At 38.1% G+C, this 19,977-nt stretch overlaps 1 protein-coding gene across 3 annotated transcripts in view; it reads left to right on the forward strand.

The window, feature by feature from the left end:
- EXOC4 (exocyst complex component 4) overlaps positions 1 to 19,977 on the forward strand; it is a 728,355-nt gene that overhangs the window by 166,766 nt on the left and 541,612 nt on the right. For all 3 annotated transcript variants that reach the window (XM_025854871.2, XM_025854873.2, XM_025854872.2), the window contains exon 8: positions 19,233 to 19,378. In XM_025854871.2, coding sequence (XP_025710656.1) covers positions 19,233 to 19,378 — 146 coding nt within the window. The remainder of the gene's footprint in view (positions 1 to 19,232; positions 19,379 to 19,977) is intronic.

Genomic DNA, 19,977 nt, shown 5'->3' on the forward strand with positions numbered 1-19,977 from the left:
GGTAGATATATATATATATATATATAGGAAACCTTATCAGTGGAGAAGGCTGAGCTAGTGATGGGATGGAAAAGTGCTGACTGTACCTTTAAAATCGCATGTATAATATGCATAATTGGCATTCTGTAGATTTATGGGTTTTAACTTCCTGCTCTTTTGACTTAAAAATGGAATGATCTATCTGTGGTCCTAGCAATGTTTCAGGCAGCAAAAGAAGCCACATTCCATGAAACATCAGTGGTGCAGATAGCTATTCCCCCATCCATCGTGTCCCAGATCATAAGTTTTTATTATTTAACTCTGTTACTTACTAATTTAAGGATTATTGATTATAATAGCTTCACTGTCTGAGAATATATATCATAAGAAATTAATTATGTTAGCTATCTGTTTCCTTCCATGTTACGCTAAACCAGAACTGTTTTTGGTTGCTATGCTACATTCTGCATTCAGTCTAGGTGTGTTCTCCTTTATCCATGGACGTTACTATTTAAAGGTAAATACATGTTGTCCAGTTGAAAGTAAATGCAAAGGAAATGAAAGCAACTGTGTCCCAACCTATACACTGTCATTAACGATTCTAATTTCTGCCTGTGAGTTACTGGAACTGAATCCTAGAATCACTGTATTCATATGGGTCACTAGATTCTGAGGGGCCTGCGTGTGGCTATGCGGCTAGAAAATGTTTAGGTAATGGCTTTGTGGGTCCAGAAGAAAGAATTGCTGTACCAAGGCCAACGAAATAAGAACTAATTTTTTTTTTAAGATTTTATTTATTTATTTGAGAAAGAGAGAATGAGAGACAGCACGAGAGGGAAGAGGGTCAGAGGGAGAAGCAGACTCCCTGCTGAGCAGGGAGCCCCATGTGGGACTCAGTCCTGGGACTCCAGGATCATGACCTGAGCTGATGGCAGTTGCTTAACCGACTGAGCCACACAGGTGTTCGGAACTAATTATTATACCTTCACTGTGTGAAAGTACATCACATCAGGAATGATAAGCCCTGTGGGCTTAGTGGAGCACACCATCTTAGTTTACACTGATGTGATCACATAATTGAACACCTTGAGGAGGGAGAGAAACTTCAGATGGGGCTGCTCTGGTAGATGGGGTAATAAGAGAAAACTAGATTCTAGACTCCCTGATCAGTGTCTCATGTATGAGAAAAGTCAGGAGACATCATGGATGGAGCTCCTCAAGCTGCTCAGAATGGTGCAGATAACTCTGTGTAACAAGGTACCCGATGGTAGATGTACCTTCCCAGGTTCTCAGAGCTTTCTGTTGGGCTGCAGCTGTTGCCAGTATGAAATCAGTTATCACAGAGCCGAGGATAAAGGACATGATAGGTGATTTGGAGAACTGGGTCATTCCACATAGCAGTTTGGTGACAAATTAAGGTACTTAGCTTAGTGCCTACCCTATAGAAGGCACTTATAAATACTGATTAAACTAATACAGGAAATTACAGAAACAGGCCAGGGAATATGGAAAACCGAGATAAGAGCCAAGTCAGTAGCTGAAATATCTGTTTGAGTGCTACTTTTGAATATGTACTTTTGGTGTGATACTGTAATATTTTTAAGGTTAATTTTATGTACAGCATTATTTATATCAGCTAGCAGAGAAACTAAATGCCATGGTTCAAAGGAACGGAAGACCGTTGAGCAATCCTTAGACCTCCTTCAGGGCAAATACTGTCTCCTGCATCTTTGGATGTGCAGTACCCAGTGCCTTATATTCAATAAATGCTTGATAAATGAATAGAAACATTAGTGTAAAGCTGATATTTGTGCTGGTTCTTGAAAGGTGATTTAATTTGCAGCAGAAGAAAATGAGCCAGTTGTTCAAATTAGTTAAACTCTATGAATAAAGGCACAGATATTGGAATGAGGTTGTTTAATTTTGTGAGACTTTGGATAGGTCAGTCTCATTAGAAGCCCTTGGTGGATATTGTGGTGGTAATGGCTGATAAGAGGTTGTTTTTAAAGACCAGTTCCTAAGTATTTTGTGTTCTGTCTTTATTGAAGCCCTGTCCTGATTATCTTGTTGGGTACTTTAGGAGAACAGGGTACTGGTGAGGACAAGCTTATGGGTTTCTTTCTTTCTTCTTTTTTTTTTTAGATATTATTTATTTGAGAGAGCGAGAGAGCGCTTGCGCACACAAGTGGGGGAAGGGCAGAGATCGAGGAGGAGAAGCACACTCCCCACTCTTCAGGGAGCCCAACTCAGGGCTCCGAGATCACGACCTGAGCCAAAGGCGGACGCTTAACTGACTGAGCCACCCAGGCACCCCAAGCTTATGGGTTTCACCTGCATAAAAACCATTTATTCAGTTGGCATTAATTGCATGTACACACACACACACACATACACACACACACACATATGCACCCAGTAATCTTCTTTGGGGAAATACAAAGGAGAATGAAACACTTTTCTACGGAGAAACTCTATCTCATAGAACATGCTGTCTCAGAATCTCCTAACTCCTGATCCACTGCCTTACCATATGTTGTTGGTCACAAAGGGCCACTAGCAAGAAGCAAGTGTGGTTTCTCAGCACATCCATCTTTCAGCACCTTAGAGCTTGCCATATTGAGTGGGATTTTTTTCTCAATCAGATTGCTTTTTAAAAGCTTTACCGACATGTGGTGGATTGAATCAAATGTAAAATTCACACTCTGTCCTCAGGAAGAGGGAGCCCCTTGTAAAGGTTGAAAGTTGGTAGAGGCCATTGTGGTGCCAGTCCTTGAGAAGCACAGATATTATTCAGAGGACCTCAGAGTTCAGCAGAAGCATTTTCCAAAAAGAACCACTTAAAAATTCTTCCCTGCTTCCTCTCTTTTCACCTTAAATGAGCCAATTATTATATTGTGTTACTTTTTCCACGTCTGGATTTCTTTAAAACGCAAGAACTTGGGTTTGCTCTGTGGCCAGCTGTAATCATGCTAGCGTAATTACTAGAAATAATTCTAACAGCAGTTGTAGCTGTAGCTTTGGTAGGAACACTAAGAACCTATGCTTTCCTATTAAAGTGTGCTGTAGGTACCTTGTATTGAGCAAACACTGAAATTTGCTCAGGCTCTTAGAAGGAATAAAAGGGAGAATTAGAAGTATAATCAGGGACAAAAGTAGAAAAAGTAAGGCTGCAGAAGGGATTTTTTTTTTCTTCCACAAGTAGGTAACCAGCTTAAAGAATAATTATTTTTACTAGCTAGATAGTATACTACAAATATTTTCCAATTTCGAGCTTGGTAGTATTTTTGTCTAGGGCACTACACTGCTATTCATCTTAGTCATTGTTCTACTCAGTGGTTGTTGTGCCTAGCTCCTCTCAAGCTGGAGAATCTGAGATGGAGTATTAGAGCAGGAGGACCTGACCCGGGGGGTTGGGATCTGTCATTTATCCTATTGCAGAATACAAGCACTCGCAAATTTTGTGAAGTGCACTCCAAAGACTTGGTTTTGCTTTCAACTGTGATGACACTATAATTGATCAAATATATTCTTTCCAGGAATCATAAATTCTTATTGGAGTTTGAGGAGATGTCATGTTCATTTGTCAACATGTCACTCCAGGGACACAGGTGCAGCAAATTTATGGGGGAAGCATCTCATGTTTCTCCTGAGCCCCATAAATATGAAGCAGACTTGATTGAAAACGTGTGGCTTTAGATTACTCCTCAAATGGAGAGCAATTAAGATCTCTGTGTGGAAGGCATTTCACTGTGATTCTCGGGTTTCTGTGTCGCATAGGCAGGGATCGGGTCTGAGGGGCCATTAGAAGTTTTCGGAGACCTGCAGATGTTGTTTCAGAAAAGAATACTGAGGCATTTCTTCTCTGGCAGAATGAATAGTGCACATTTTTAGTCGAGTGCATGATTAACTTTGACATTTGAAAATAGAACTTCACATAAAAATAAGCATGGTACTTCTGCATGTTTAATTAAGATGTTTGGTTCCTGTCAAGGCTGATAGTTTTTTTTTTTTTCCTATGAAGGGCAATATATTCTCAACTTCTGAAATTTCAGAAACCTGTACTTAACCTTTAATCGTCATTCCATTTACATGGAAATCTGATTAACAACTTTTAAAGTTCATGAGCTCCTGGTAAATGCAATTAAGACCTTTTTGGAGTTTGTTATTAACAGCTGGCATTTAAAGAAGACTAGGTCCTGGCTACTGATGCTGTCTCCTCCAAGGCAGGATGTCTTAAGCAATTAGCAGAGAACATGAGGTACATGAATTGTACTGTATTGCTTCCGAGTTAACACGGTTGGTATTTAAACAGCATGCTGTCTTTTTCTTTTCGATGACTTGCTTTTACAGTCTGAGCTCATTACCCAGTGAGACTAGGGCCAAGGATCGTTGGATGGAGCTGTGGCAGTTTTCGTGACCAGGAGGGTCAGGCTCAGCTTCCGCCTCCCTCTGAGGTTCTGAAGCCGTGTTGACAGACATTCGCTCTCAAGTGGTAAGGAGTCAGGTTAACCATCCTACCGCACTGCATTTTATTGCATCCCTCTGCTGGGCGTGGTTGTCCTTCTGAGAGTTAAAATGAACAGATGTGGATTTTGTGGAGAGAGATGATTCCAGCATGCAGCTTATTTTCTAAACTCTTTGGCATCAGCTGTTCAGACGTTGCCCTTAGATCCTAGGGGCCGAAGGGAGGAGTTAAATGTGTTGCAGCAGGGCAGGTGTAGTATGGCTTACAAACTGAGATGTGCTGTGATGTATGGAAAATGGGGGCTAGATTCTTATTGTCACCGTATGCTGCCAGTCTGGCAGGTTTTATTTCATTTGCTGATAGAATTGGGTTCTCTGGATGGACATAATTGCATTTATTAGGTCCTTTATTTGCACAGAACACTGCTTATTATCATTGAGAGGAATGACAAGAGAAAATTATGCCATGGACCATCAACAAAGGCAAATCAATAAGATATATTGCATATAACAGTACTGTTAAAAGACTCAAATCTTTACATGTTGCTGTATATGTTTACATATTTCTGTACTCAAGAGCATGTATTACTTTCAAATAAAAGATCAAAATAAAACAAAAAATGTTTGGGAGAGAGTAAAGTTAAATAGGAAATCCAGTCTAAAAGAATTAAAAATTAATGCCGTAAATATCAATAAAGTAGGTTTCTATTTTTGAACCCTTGACTTTTTATATTTACGATGCACCAGCAACACAGTTAATTTGGTTAACCTTTCAGATTATGGGCTAATCTCAAGTGTAATTAAATGATAAATCATTTAATCCCATGTTTTGAATTAACATAGAACATTTCAGTAGAAATAATGTATAAAAATCACAGATTTTTGTATAAGATGTGGAAATTTTTTTCCCGGAAATAAAACTGGTAAAGTAGGATTATTTTTTAACCAAGCCATCGACAGGTATATGTCATCAGGTTAGTGTCTTGCCTAAGGAATATCTATGTATTTCATCACCTTCAGATAGAAGAATTTTGCTTACATCATAGATGGAATCTTTCTTACGATGTAGAAGTTGACAAAGTCCAGAAATGAGTGATACTAAGTTGTTTCTTTGATTATGAAGGATTTTAGTTAAGGTATTTCAGTGTGACATGAATTTATGGTAATACAGGGAAATATTAGACAAAGTGCCTTTTCATCAAGTCACATTGGGTGTTGAAGAGCTAAATTCAGGAAAAGTTCAGTAAACAGCCGCATATGGTTAATTACCAAGTCCAGGTAACCATCTGTGGATCCTGCAGGAATGTAAAGGATGACTTAAGATAGGTTGGTCAGAGAAGATTTTGTGTGTTTGATAGGAGCTGAACTGGTCCTTGAAAGAAGGTGAGGATCATTCGAGATAAGGATAATAACGTATTCACAACAGTACCTTACTGAATTTACCATATACATAATTCATAAGAAGAGTGTAAAATGTGATTAGATAGCCCAAAACCAGATTCTGAAAAGCCTTAGATGAATTCAGTTGAGATCTTTGTGGATTCCTTAAAGAAGGAACCATTTTATTTGTCTTTGTGTCCTCGTGCTTTGTATATTCAGTTCCTCCAAGCCCCATGACCCCCCCACTCTTCAGAATATTCCCCTCAAATCCTAATGAGAAGGGACTTAACACAGTTTCTGGCACTCAGTAGGTACAAAATAAATGTTCAGGGAATCTGCATCTGCACTTGTTAAATCCTAAAGATTCTATTTTGAATGAACTATAAGCAAACATTGTTTCTTACATATGTGTCGATGTTCACAGATTACACATAACCAATATGAAGGAATCTGTAGTAACTGAACTGCTAATTGAAAAATCTGTGTCGGAGCCACCTAATTGAATAAACTTTCTCCAGAGAGCAATTTGGGTCTTTTCCAAGATGCATTAACTCTTTCAGGTCATTAGGGTAGCACTTATCTCATTGGAGCAGGAATTTAATAAATGGTATTCCTGTGATGTGAGTAAATTAACGTACCTCAAAAAGCCTGAAGTTTCACCATGGGGGCTGTAGTTCTACTCCAAGGAGCTCATCTGCGAATGTAAAACATCAATACGTAGCTGCCCTTTAGAGCATCTTACTTTGAATTTAGGTGACCTACTAGAGAGTTCCTGCTTTGTTCAAGACACTCTGCTAGATGTTAACAGATACAAAGGAGAGGCATGGCCTGAACTAAGAGGCAGAAGAGAAGGCAAGCAACTGTAAGATAAAATCCTTGAGCGATACAAATGGCTGCATGGGTTTTAATGAGAGTGATATCCTACTTAACCGTTAGGATAGGTGGTAACCTCTCAGAAGGCAGAGACCTGTGACATGTCCACACAGCATGCCCACTCATGTTTATTTTCTCAGTATATATAAATATCTGTGTCAATATGAATAAATAATCTGTGTTTGCAGATAGTGGTAAAATAGGAGCTAGATCATCAGAAACATTTACAGTTTTCACATGTTTCCCTCTGTGGGGTATAAATGATCAGTGTCTAGTGTTGATCTAAAATGAGTGTGATAAGTATATGAAAACCAGAAAAAGAGCCAGTACCTTTTGGAGATAAGCTCACTGGTTGGTTGTCTGATAGTCTCAATTTGGATGTCAGCTTACTACTGGGATATTGACCTCAAGGTAGAAAAGAGGGTAAGAAAGGTCTGTCCTACCCACAAGCATGTGTCACACATTTACATCTAATGTGAAGGTAGAGGCAGCTAGCTCTCATCTTAAGATTAAGGGTAAGTGACATTAAAAGCCCACTACAAAAAGAACTTTGAAAGAAGAGAATGGAAATTACACCTCCATGAGAAGTTAAAACTTCAAAGGTGTTTACCTACCTCTGCTTCCTCATACCTGGGGTTGACATCTCCTCCGGGCATATCTGAATGGAGCACCTGTAGTTTGTTAAAATCAATCAAGTTAAAAAAAATAATAAAATCAATCAGGTTATACTTAAATTCACTTTCTTGATCTCATTCCCCCATGCTTGATAGATGGAAAAGGTAGTAACAAGTAAGGGTTATCAAAAAAAAGGATAAACTCAGACATGACCAAAAGAACAAAAAAACCCAAAAAAACCTTGGGACTTATATAAGGAACAGGACAAAATCTAGGTTAAACAAACAGGAACTTTGTAAAAATAATTAATGGGAACTAAGGCTACAGAGGTCAGTTGGGGTCAGTGGAAGGTGCTGAATAACAGTAAGGAGATGGGGTTTATTTTGCAGTCAAGGGGGAGCCATTGAAAGATTTGAGAAGAAGAATGAGAACATTGTGCTCGGCATTAGCTGTGGGATAGATGGTCATGAGACGTTTGAGGCGGAACGACCAGTTGGGAGACTACTGGAATACTTGAAAAAGGTGATGGGGACCAGATCTAACAGGATGAGTGTAGGGATGCAAATATTTAGAAGGGGAAATGGACATGAGGTGCATAGTATAAAATCTATAGGACTTGGCAGGTGATTTGGGCAACCAGACTGAGAAGAGTCGGAGCTAACTACAGGTTTTCATCCTGGGAGATTAGTAAAATGATAATGGTATTAACAACAAAGGGAGCTAAGGGGAACTTTCTTTCTTTCCTCCCTCCCTCCTTTTGAAGAATGGTGGTGATAAAGAGTGTGTTTGGTCAGGCTGTTTGTTGACCCCATGCCTCGGTACTCTGTTCGTGTCTGTTGTGCTGTTTTCATCTCCTTATCGTAATAACGGTGTGGAAACCAGACAGACGCTCTTGCAAGCAATGGCAGTACATCTGTAGAACTTGGGAGAAAGTATGCTGGTAGAGGGAGACTTGGGAATCATCTGAAATGTCGAAGTAACTAGAATGGAAGAGAACAAGAACAAGAGTAAGGATATTCAGCATGCAAACAGTTGGATTGGACGACATGGTAGTCAGACTCACTGAAGCGCAAGTGTTCCACAAGTTTAGAGAATGAGTATTAGCGGAAACCTAGACTTAGCCATTGAGGTTTTATTATAGAGAGAAGGGGAGGAGGAAAGAAGAAAGAGAAGAGTGACAGCAGTGGGAAGATGATGAGGATGTAGAGATAATTTTGTTTATTTAATAATGCTGATAATATGTTTGCTGTGCTCCAGGCGATGGTCTAAGAAATTGATAGCATTAACTCACTTAATCCTGATGCTAGTTCCTTGGGGCGGGTGATATTATTACTCCTGTCTTACAGTTGAGAAAACCAAAGTTTTAAGGCACAGGGAGATAATGTCTTAGTTACATGGCTCTTGGGCTGCATTAAAAAAACAAAAAACAAAAAAACAACAGCAGATCTTCTGAGCCTCATCCCCAGAGATAATAACAGCCTGTTGTGTGTTAAGCATTTTATGTATTTTTTTCTTTTCCTTCTCATATTAATTCTAGGGAGTAGATTCTGTTATCCTTATTTCACAGATGAGGGAAACAAGGCTTAGCCAGGTGAAGCCACCTGTGAAGGTCGTACAGCTAGTGAGTTGTAGAGTCAATTTCAAGCACACATTCCCTGCATTTCCATGTCACCCTCTCATTTTGCATTTCTAAGGGGGGGCACATTAATCTTTAAAGTACTTCTCGAGGTGATTCTAATGTGCAGACCAGTCTTTCCCAAATTTGAGCCCAAGCTGAGAAGGGAAAGGTCTGTATTAGTTGGGAAGAAATAGAATACTGTGGTCAGAGAGGGGGATTCAGAGTTGGAGACCACAGAGATGGAGTATTTCCAAAGGAGCAGGAACGTTAAATAGAGGAGACATCTTTGAAATTGAGGAGACTGGGAAAGGCCCTGTAGTGAGAAAAGGGATCATTAACATAGTGTGATGAAACATCTTAGTCTTCATACAAAGTAAAGCTGAACCAGTAGCGGAAGTTTCACTTTGTAATGGTGTTAAGAAAATCATGGAGCTTCGTAGTCAAGTTTGAGAAAAAGGGAGAAAGTGATAGAAATAGGTAGAATGAGCTTTAAAATATGTTTAAATGAAGTGGGCAGAGAATGTATTGAAATACAAATGTGCCTTGGAGCATTGAGACCACTTCTGTGTCCTACCCTGGCATGGTTTCTTTTATTTGTCTTCTGTTTTCTCGGAGTGAGTTAAAAATCACCATCAAAATATTATAGGGTCCAAAATACATGGAGGAAAAACTGACAAAATTGAAAGGAGTGGAAAATTCAGTGGTTGAAGTTAGAGATTTCAGTACTTTTTTCAATAATTAATAGAACAGCTAGACAGAAAACATAAGATTTGAACAAGATTAAGCATTGAGTGAAACTGATGGATAAGGTACACTCTACCCCACACCATCGGAACAGAAATTATTGCACAGTGACATAGTGACCACACATTAGATCATGGAATAAGTATGTTCTCTAGCCACAACAGAATTAAACAATAAGAGGAAAATTTGAATCTTATCAAATACTTGAAATAAAACAACTAACTTCTAAATACAACATGGGCAAAAATCAGCCATGTCCCTTTGCACCCTAAGAGCTAAAAAAAAAAAAAAAAGAGAGAGAGAAAGAACCCAAAGCAAGCAGAAGTAGGAAATGATAAAGACTAAAGTGAAAATCAATGAAGTAAAAATCAGAAGAACAATTGAAAAAAGTAATGACTGAAAGTGGATTCTTTGAAAAGATCAGAACTGATAAATCTTTAGCTAGACTGATCAATTAAAAAGATACTAAAATCAGGAATGAAAGAAGAGACATTACCACACCCCTTAAAGAAATTTAAAAAGCCTATACAGGAATATTATGAACAACTTTATGCCAACCAGTTAGACAACTTAAATGAAATGGAGATATATTAGAAAGGCACAAAATACCAAAACTGATTCAAGAAGTGGAAAATCTGAATTGTCCTTCTACAAATTAGTAATAACCCTAACCCTAACCCCAAACCCTAAACCCTAACCCCTAACCCTAACCTTAACCTTAACCTGAAAATTTTCCTAAAAACAAAAAACAGAAACACCCGTAGGTACAAAGAGCAAACTGATGGTTGCCAGAGGAGAGGGGGCTATGGGGCTGGGCAAATGGGTGAAGGGGTGTGGGAGATAGAAAAACCAGTTTCCTACAGATAACAGAAGCCACACTGATGTGCTGTCAAGAATATAACGAAGAAATAATATCAATCCTTTGCAAACTTGTTTAGAAACCAGAGATATGAAGGAACATTTTCCAGTACATCCTGTGAGGCTAGTATCAGCCTGATAAAAAGGGAAGGCTATCACAGGAGAGTATGGAGCAATGTCCCTCATGAACATAGACGCAAAATTCTAGAACAAAATACTAGCAGATTGGATCTGTCAACATAAAACTGTGTTATGCACCATGAGTAAGTGGGATTTATAAAAAAAATCGGTGTAATACACAGTTATTAATAGAATAAAGGGCCAAACCCACTTAATCATCTCAATAGACACAGGAAAGCACTTAACACCCAATGATGGTTAAAAAACAAAAACCTTTAGCAATCAAGGACTAGAAAGGAACTTTCTCAGCCTGATGAAAGGCTCTATGGAAAAGCTGCAGCTAACATCATAAGGGAAATTTTGAGGTGTCGGAAGTGTTCTAGAATGATTGTGATGATGGTTACACTGTATACATTTACTTAAAAATCTATAAACCGTACACTACAATGGGTGAATTTCATGGTACATATATTATACTTCAACAAAGCTGTTTTAAAAGACACTGTGGGATAAAATCACATTATAAATATTCAAGGGCATATGTCCTTCAAAGTGTCCTTCAGAGACCGTATAGAAATATACTTAATAGTCCTAATGCAAGTTAAGTAATGTATAAATCATGGAAATTTCATCAACATTATTTCCCCTTTCACAAGTATGCATTTGAGGGTACACATGAATATGAATATTCATATGCTTCACAAGGGAGTATATTTCAAACTAAATTTATTGTCTATACGAAACAGACTTTTCCTGCATTCCTGGTTATTGTTCATGGAACCATAGGATTTTTCTTCCTCAGATGAGCCATCTTTTGGTTATTCTTTATTTCTCCCCCTCTTTCCTTTGCAGAATAACTTGTAAAATTTTGTTCATTTTTTTCCCCCTCTCCATTGACTCTCAGAGGTATCCCTAATTGTATAATCCCCTTTCCACTATTTTAGTTAACCTTTTTCTTTAAGATTTATTTATTTAAAGAGAGAGAGAGAGAGCGTGCACGCATGGGGAGGGGCAAAGGGAAAGAGAGAGAGGAATTTCAGCAGACTCCTTGCTGAGCTCGGAGCCTGAGCCAAAACCAAGAGTTGGACACTTGACCGACTATGCCACCCAGGAGCACCTCTCTTTTTCCTTTTTTTTTTTCTTTTTTTAAATGATTTTGGTAGGTTTTCTCTTCATGTGTTAAGTACTTCCTTAATCATTAATTATTTTTTTAATCATTCATTTTGCCCCAAATCCCATTCCCTTCTAATCTGTTATTTCATATGCTGCTAGATTAATTTACTTAAAGTATATTTATCACCATTTTACTGACCTACTCACAACCTTTTATTGCCGTCTAATTTTGTATTAGCTTCAGTACCTGAGCCTGGTGTTAAAGGTCCTGAGAAGTTTGTCCATTTACCAACTTGCCAGGTCTGCCTCTCTTAATTTTGCTCTTACCTGAACTATTTGCTCTTCACTAAAGATACTCTGAATTTCCTCAGCACCGTTTCTTGATTTGTTCTGTCCTTCCACCATTTTGGTTTTCAGCTTTTACACATTTTAAGATTTTATTTATATCTTGTGTGTGCCATGATCTTGAAACCCTGTTTCATTGTTCCAGTTAGGAGTCGTTTTGTCCTTTGATAAGTATTCATAGCAATTTCTTTGTCTTGATGCTTACTACTTTCCCTTGTATTGTAGTCATTCATGTGTGTGTCTGTCTGTAGATAAGCATATGACAGGAAGGTCTGATTGATTGATTTGGCTTTTAACTCTTTAAAAATTTTAACACTTAAACAATTTTACATATATAGTAAAAGTCATTTGTTTTGCTATTAAGGAAGGATTTATTTTTGAGTCTTGTTTTTATATCCAGCACAATACTTTGCATATTTTAGGTATTAAATAGTATGTTTAACTAAAAAAATGGAAACTCTTTTTTGGAAGATATCAACTGGGTTTTCTTTGTTAAGAACACATCTGTTGGGGTTGGTGGGGAGCTAAACATGATCTAGGTTTTTCCCGATCAGGTATTTGGTACAGGACCAGAAAACACATGTGTCCTCATTGAATTTTTGGTTTGTTTTACTTTAAACACTGAGGAACTATTCACAAGATCATACTAATAGTGGTTTTAATTACACAATTACAGTTGATAATGAGTATAATTAAGCAGGCAGCCATTCCATTTTCAAAACGACTGTTTATTTTTCTTTTAGTTTCCTTACTGCAGAATATTTTAGTCCTTATACAATGGGGAAATGAAAATGCAACATTGAAAAACTAAATTTTTCTGGTTTTTTTTTGTCATTAACATTTCATTCACTAGCAACATACATGGGGGAAATCTGATAGTTTTTAGTAATTTTAAGTGGTCCTAATTTTTAAAATATTGTTTCAGTTTCTGTTTTAATATTTTCTGGAATCAAGGTAATAGTTTGAGGGGCATATTACACTGATTTTGCTCTCCCCCTTCTTTGGATTTCTCTTCTCAGATTCTGGACATCCTGGTGTCCCTGAACCTAGCCTTGTCTCCTCCATCCACTGAGACTGTAGTTTCTGCTTGGGTTCTTCCCTTGCTCCATGGAAAGTAGGAAGTTACCTCTGGGAGGAAGCCAGAGGATCTCAACTAGTGTGCTTTCAGGGATTACAGCTACCAGTTTCTGCATAATTTGGTTTCTCTCCATGGCCTTCAAGTTATTATTTTTTTTGGTCTGATCTTTTTAGCTTTTTTAATTATTATCAGTATAAGTGTTAGTCCAGTGGAAGCTACTTTGCTGTGCCTGAAACAAAAACTGGACATCTGCATTTGAAAAGTAAGATATGAAAATAAGAGTATTTAATATAGGCACATTCAAGATATTGCTCAAGAGAAGTAGAGTCTTAGTTCATAGTGATTTCTTTTCACCTTATTATTGCTCCTGTTTTTAGCACTCTAATGTTCAGATTCATCACATGGGACAAGTACAGTATGGCTTTACTGTAAAATCATGGAATATTTGAAGTTAGTAGTGAGGAGAATTGGTTTCTTAGTGCACAGATTGAAATCTGTATAAACTGCTCCTCTTATTATCATGAGATACCAGTGTTACGCAAAAAATTGTGATATAAATGTCACTAGATACATGTTAGTGTCTATTCACTTATCCATAGGTATCTTGGTGAAGAAACAAAAACCCATTCAAGCTATCATAAGAAAAAATAAGGAAAATGTATTAAAGGCCAAAAGGATGTATTGTGGAACCAAAGAGTAGAAAATTTAAGACGTTATTAGCAACTGGATTTGAGACCTGTAAAATACGGAAAACTTAGGTTGCAACCTTTAAATCTCTCTTCTGTGGGTCTCCTGTTTCTCTGTATCTGGTCATCTGGTTCATTCTTTTATTCTCTCTCTGCAGATTGGCTTTCTTTGGTTTTTCATCCACACAGTACGAGAAGGTTGCCCTAAAGAATTTACATCTCTTCATCTCCATTGACCAGCAGAGACTGTATCCCACTAATACATAACTGGGAGAGTTAAGAGAACCTGATGCCCTTATGCCCTTATTGGAGGTTGGCTGTCTCCCCAGTCGAGTAGGCTCTGGCTGAGAGGGTGGAGTTCCATGGTTACAAGCATGGCAACCAGAGTCCACTGTGTGGTTGGGGAACAATTTTTAGATGAGGTGAGGATTTTCTAAGCTGGGAAGCTACTGAAAGGGATTTACCATATTAACTACTTGGGAGGATCTGGATGTTTCTACTTAGATTAATGTAGGAGCTGAAGACAGGAGATGTGTTCACTGTAAGCTGGTAAATTCCATATTTATTTTTAGGAAACTCTTGGTGTATGACATAAGCAGCCACAAGCAATATTTTAAATAAAGAAGGTGGAGTGGTAACTGAGGGGTTCATTTAGAATGATGTTACCAATGCTAAGCAAGTTCTAAATCTCAAAATCTTGGCCCTGCTTTATACATCATGAGATTTCTGACTAGCATCCTAGCAACTGCTAATCAAATATTATAGCAGAAGAGATGCCTGAGACCACCCCAATTTGTATGTTCTTTAAAGTATTATATTTCTTGGCTTCTACTGCAAAACCATCCAACATAATTCTTGTCTTTGGTTTTATAAATTAATACCTTTGAAGTTAAACTTAAAACACCCATAAACTTTGACTGTTTTTTTTTTTTTTTTTTAAAGATTTTATTTATTTCTTTGACAGAGAAAAACAGTGAGAGAGGGAACACAAGCAGGGGGAGTGGGAGAGAGAGAAGCAGGCTTCCCGCGGAGCACGGAGCCTGATGCAGGGCTCTGTCCCAGGACCACGGGATCATGACCTGAGCCGGAGGCAGATGCTTAACAACTGAGCCACTCAGGTGCCCCAAACTTTGACTTTTATTACAGGAATTCCCTGTATTTAAAAAGAGAAAAGATATGAAGGAATTTAGAGTCAGCAAGAACATGCGATAATCTTCTGTAGGTTTTCTATGGGCAAGATATGTTTTTTATCATATATAATGACCCCTTACACAGTGGACTCTGGTTGCCATGCTTGTAACAATGGAACTCCACTCTCTCAGCCAGAATTCCAGTAGTGGGTGATTTTCCCCAGGCAAAAGACAACATGTGTGGCTTATTTCCTTTCATAAAAATGGAAATTTGAACTCATAGGTAATGGTTTAGGATGTTTATGTACAATTTAGAAGATTCAGTACATTATCCACAATGATGTGGAATCACCAAGAAATTACATGGTTATATTTTAATACCAGGTGTCTGATGTTTGTGTCAAGACTTGGTAGTAGAAGATTTCGCCTAATTCAGACAAATTTCAAGCATCTTAGAAAAAGGAGCTTTTTTGTTCTTTGAGATATTTAAAAAGCACTTTTTATAATTTGGTGTCAAAATAAAACTTTACCTGTTTTAATGCAGTATTTTCCAGCTGGTGGTAAATAATATTAGGAAAAAGAGGCGAAATACGGTGAAGGAAACAAACATGGCAAAGCCTATGATTAAAATCATAGCTATCCCTTTTTAATTTTACTTGTATTATAAATGATTTTTGTACTGAGAAGTCATTTATAGGGCTCATTCTGTTTTGGAGACTATTTCTCACGTGTGTATTAAAAACATATACATCAAGGCTTCTTACCACATTTTATAAATTTCAGTGATTCGCTGTATATATATTTGATTTTTCTGGTATGTTTCATGGCTCTGTGATGGAAGTAAACAACTATAAAAATTGGGGTAGTCCGGTATCTTTTCCTTAAATGATATGTCATCATATCAGGCAGTTTTTGATGAACACTTGTTTAACGATGTGTCAAATGGGTACTGTAGAGCTCAGAAAGGGGGACAGCTGGCCTAGAGTGTCTTCGGAAGGAGTCATTGGAGAGAAAACATTGGAACTGTTTTTGGGACGGGTTTGTTAGGGTATCAAGGAAAGAGAGTAATCTAGGTCAGGCATTCCAAAAATGAGAGGGCCCAGGCATGTATGTTCAGGGAAGAGGTAAGTAGTTGATTCTCTTTGAGTTCTTGGTTCATGTTGAGAAGACTTAAGATATGATCGGGAGTAGATACTGAGGTCAGATTGATGCAGATGACAAAATAGCCTTAAGATGACATTGGCAACAGTGTTTTAGGAAAACCATTCTGCTCATGGTGTATGGGAGGGACTGGAAAAAGAAGAGACGAGGGGCAGACAGTGAGAGAAACTGCATGAGTTGAACTAAGTTGGTGGCTGTCAGATGGATGAGTAGGGACAAACTAATAGAGAGTTGAGAAAGAGTGACTGGTGCCCCGGGGTACTAATTCCTACACGGTACAAAGGTGAGGGAAGGTAGCCAAAGACCGTTCTGAAGTTTTAAACCTGGAGGCCAGGAAGAATAAGAAACCACTCACAGAAAGAAGACAGAAGGAATTACCCATTTTATGGGAAAAGGATTTAGGTCTCAGAATTTAGGGTTGAACTTATCAGAGAAATGTGTGAGTATATCAAGCGTGTAGTCACATAGTTGGAACTGGAGCGTGGGAGAGAAATTGGGACTAAACCACATCATGGTAACAGAAATACATGTGAAGGCTGCTTTGTAAGTTTGGAACCTAGGGACAAAAGGGGAAGGAGATTATAGAAAATGAGGACCAAAGCAAGGTTTTGGTTAAGAAGGTAGAAATAGTATGTGTTTATCAAAAGAAGGGGAGAAGCAAGTGTGTAAGAATGGATAACCAAGTAAGAAGTGATAGTTAAGAGGACTGACTGACCTGGAGAAAAAGAACAGTGATGTTGAATTACCTGAGTTTTAAGGATGCTCGTCAGGTAGGCCCTGATCAGTCAGTATTTTACTGTACAAGACCACCCATTGATTTCTAGGACAAGAAGTACCTCAGAAGAATTACTGGTTTAGTGTATCTTCATACTTTGGTAGAAACGTATTTCTGTCATACTGATTGGTGTTAAAACCAACACTTGAGTGAAACAAGTGCCTTTGTAGACGTCTTTCTGTGATCCTATCAATTTGAAATTCTGTTCTGGTTTACTGGCCTTCTTTTGATCACAAATTCCCACAAACTTTATTAGCATCAGTGCTAGATACACCAAGTAATTGAGTGCCAAATCTACAAAGTCATCAAGTCCCTCAGGTGAGTTGTTACTGAAGTCGAGACCCAGTTTAATATTCTCCATGACTCTTGGGCAGTTTGGATGATGTATTAGCAGAAATAGTATTTGTCAATATATTACTTTATTACTGTGCTGAATAATATTCTGGTAGCCTCGTAAACATATATAAAAAGACACTGACCAATCTGTTAATATGTTTTATAGTTTCCCAGTGAAATTTCCTTTGTGCAGAAAATTAAGTCCATTTACTGCCACCTATAGCCACTCTCATTGGCAGTTTTTATGCTTTCAGTAAGAGTAGAATGTCGTGGGCATGAGGCAGGCTCCAGAGTCAGCTACACCAGGGTTGAAATCCTGGTCTGTTGTTCTGTAATTATAAGACCTTAGGCTAGTTTCATTTTTTTTTTTCTTAAGACCATATACATAGGTTTACAGCAAAATTGAGGGAGGGTACAGAGATTTCCCATTAATCCTGTGTACCCACACATGCATATAGGCTAGCTTCTTAAACCTCTAAATCTGTTTCTTCATCTCTAAAATATAGATAGTTACTTTAGCTTCATAGATTGGAAGATTGAATTAGGATCGTTTTCTAAACATGTCTGATATTTGATAAATATTTAGTAATGTGTATGTGCTCATAACAGACATAATTGGCTTTAAAACTTGGGACAGCATCATGCTCGCAGAGTGCTTCATAAATTCTTTCTGATGATAACGTTTAATAGGTCCTCACATCTTTATTGAATGAATAAGCAAATGAATGAATATACATCTGCAGACAGGAGGGAATAGTTATTGAAACCTGAGTCTCTGCAAAGCTTTTGTTTCAGTCATGGGTAGAACTGCTTGCTTACGTGGACTGTAACACTTGGTTATCTTAAAATTTTAAATATGGCAGGTGATTACAGAAATGAGTTGATGTGCTTTAATCCCAGATCGGATATTCTTAGGAACCATGGTGATTTCTCTTCCAGATCTGCTACTTTCTTTCACAACAGTGGGCACTTCTTAGAGCACTTGTCTTAGAAATACAACAGTTGGGGCTCCTGGCTGGCTCAGTCGGTTAAGCCTCCGACTATTGATTTTGGCTTGGGTCATGATCTCAGGGTCATGAGATCAAGCCCTGTGTCAGGCTCCAAGCTCAGCCTGCCTGAGATTCTCTCCCTCTCCTCCTCCCACCCCTGCTTGCACACCCCCCTTAAATAAGTAAATAAATAAAATCTTAAAAAAAAATAAAACAGCTGATTCTAGCCCAAGGCCCATCCTCTGAGGCTGTAAAGTGGATCGATTTTATAAGCATTTACCCATTGGCAGTAGTGATTTAAAAAGCTGTTTGTTTTCTCGCTTTGAAGTTGTCAAGATGAGCAGTGGCCCTAGAAATCATTTGTAGGTTAGCACCTCTTAGCTTGCAATGGCTCATGATACCTCTTAGAAGGTTTGCTAGAGCCGCTTAATCCCCTTCGCAATCGAGTGAGGGGTGTGACATGGGCTCAAGAGTGAGTCCCCCAGGGTTCGTGCCGCAATCCCTAAACCACTTCCTTATCTGTAATCTGAGAATTCATTTGATCAAATGTTGTGCTTTACATAAGAGAATACATCTAAACTAGCCCCTTGCCTACAACATAGTAAGCGCTCAGTAAATATTATGGCATTTCTGCTGATGTTGCTGTAATTGGCAGTTCCGAGGGTTATAAATGTTGATTAACTCACTTGGCACAGGGCAGACCTTCACTAAAAATGTTCCCTTTTACCCCCAAGTTCAAATGCCTAATAACATCCTAGTCTCAGTTTTAGGTATAGATGGCAATTAGATGACTTTCTGGCTTTAATGAATCTTTCCTCAGATCTACAACTAGAAGTCTGAATACCTAGGTTCATCTACTTCTGAATGTCAAGGATGAGATTTTAAAATTAGGTTTTCATCATTTTAAATTGCTTTTCTTAGTAGCATGTCATAAATATGTTTATGAAACTGCTTATCTGACTGTACAGATGCTGTTGACCGAGTACTTGGATATGAAAAATACTCGTACGGCCTCTGAACCATCAGCTCAACTAAGTTATGCCAGCACTGGACGAGATTTTGCAGCCTTCTTTGCCAAGAAGAAACCGCAAAGGCCAAAAAATTCTCTTTTTAAGTAAGTATCTCCCTGATGGTAAGATAGCAGGTGTCAAGAAGTGTTTGATCCAAGTAGGATGGCTTTCTACTTTATTGGCAGCCGGTACTTCACCCAGTTAAAGCTGATTTGAAAAAATTTATAGGGAGTGAATATATTTTTTATTTTGTATACATTTGTTTTCTGGAAGGGGAAGTGGCTATTTTGGATTATGGTTAATGGGCTATCTGGGACTTTTAATACAAATTTTTAGAATTTATTCCTGTGGTGTTTTCTATAAAATGAAGGGAAATGAAACTTGCCAGTTGTTTCTGGGGACTTCTATATGAAATGAAATATGTCAGCTTTTGAAAAAACCCCAAGTGCCAAGAAATAACCTTGAAGTTTACACAGATCTCCTTAGCTAAGTAGCATTGTATTTTATTTGGTTTAATAAAGGAACAATCTGGACATTCTTTTTTTCTAGTTAACCATCTTACTTGACATCACCAGGCCATGTTCCTAAGTGTATGTCATTTGGTAACAGCTAATAGTTAATAATATTCACATTAATAGTGACAACAGCAACAGCTACCACTGAGTGCTTACTATGTACCAGGTACTGTGGGGAGATGAGTTTC

Source organism: Callorhinus ursinus, unplaced genomic scaffold, assembly GCF_003265705.2.
Source record: "Callorhinus ursinus isolate GAN/ISIS: 27379988/994484 unplaced genomic scaffold, GSC_fseal_2.0 scaffold12, whole genome shotgun sequence".
NCBI lineage: Eukaryota > Metazoa > Chordata > Mammalia > Carnivora > Otariidae > Callorhinus > Callorhinus ursinus.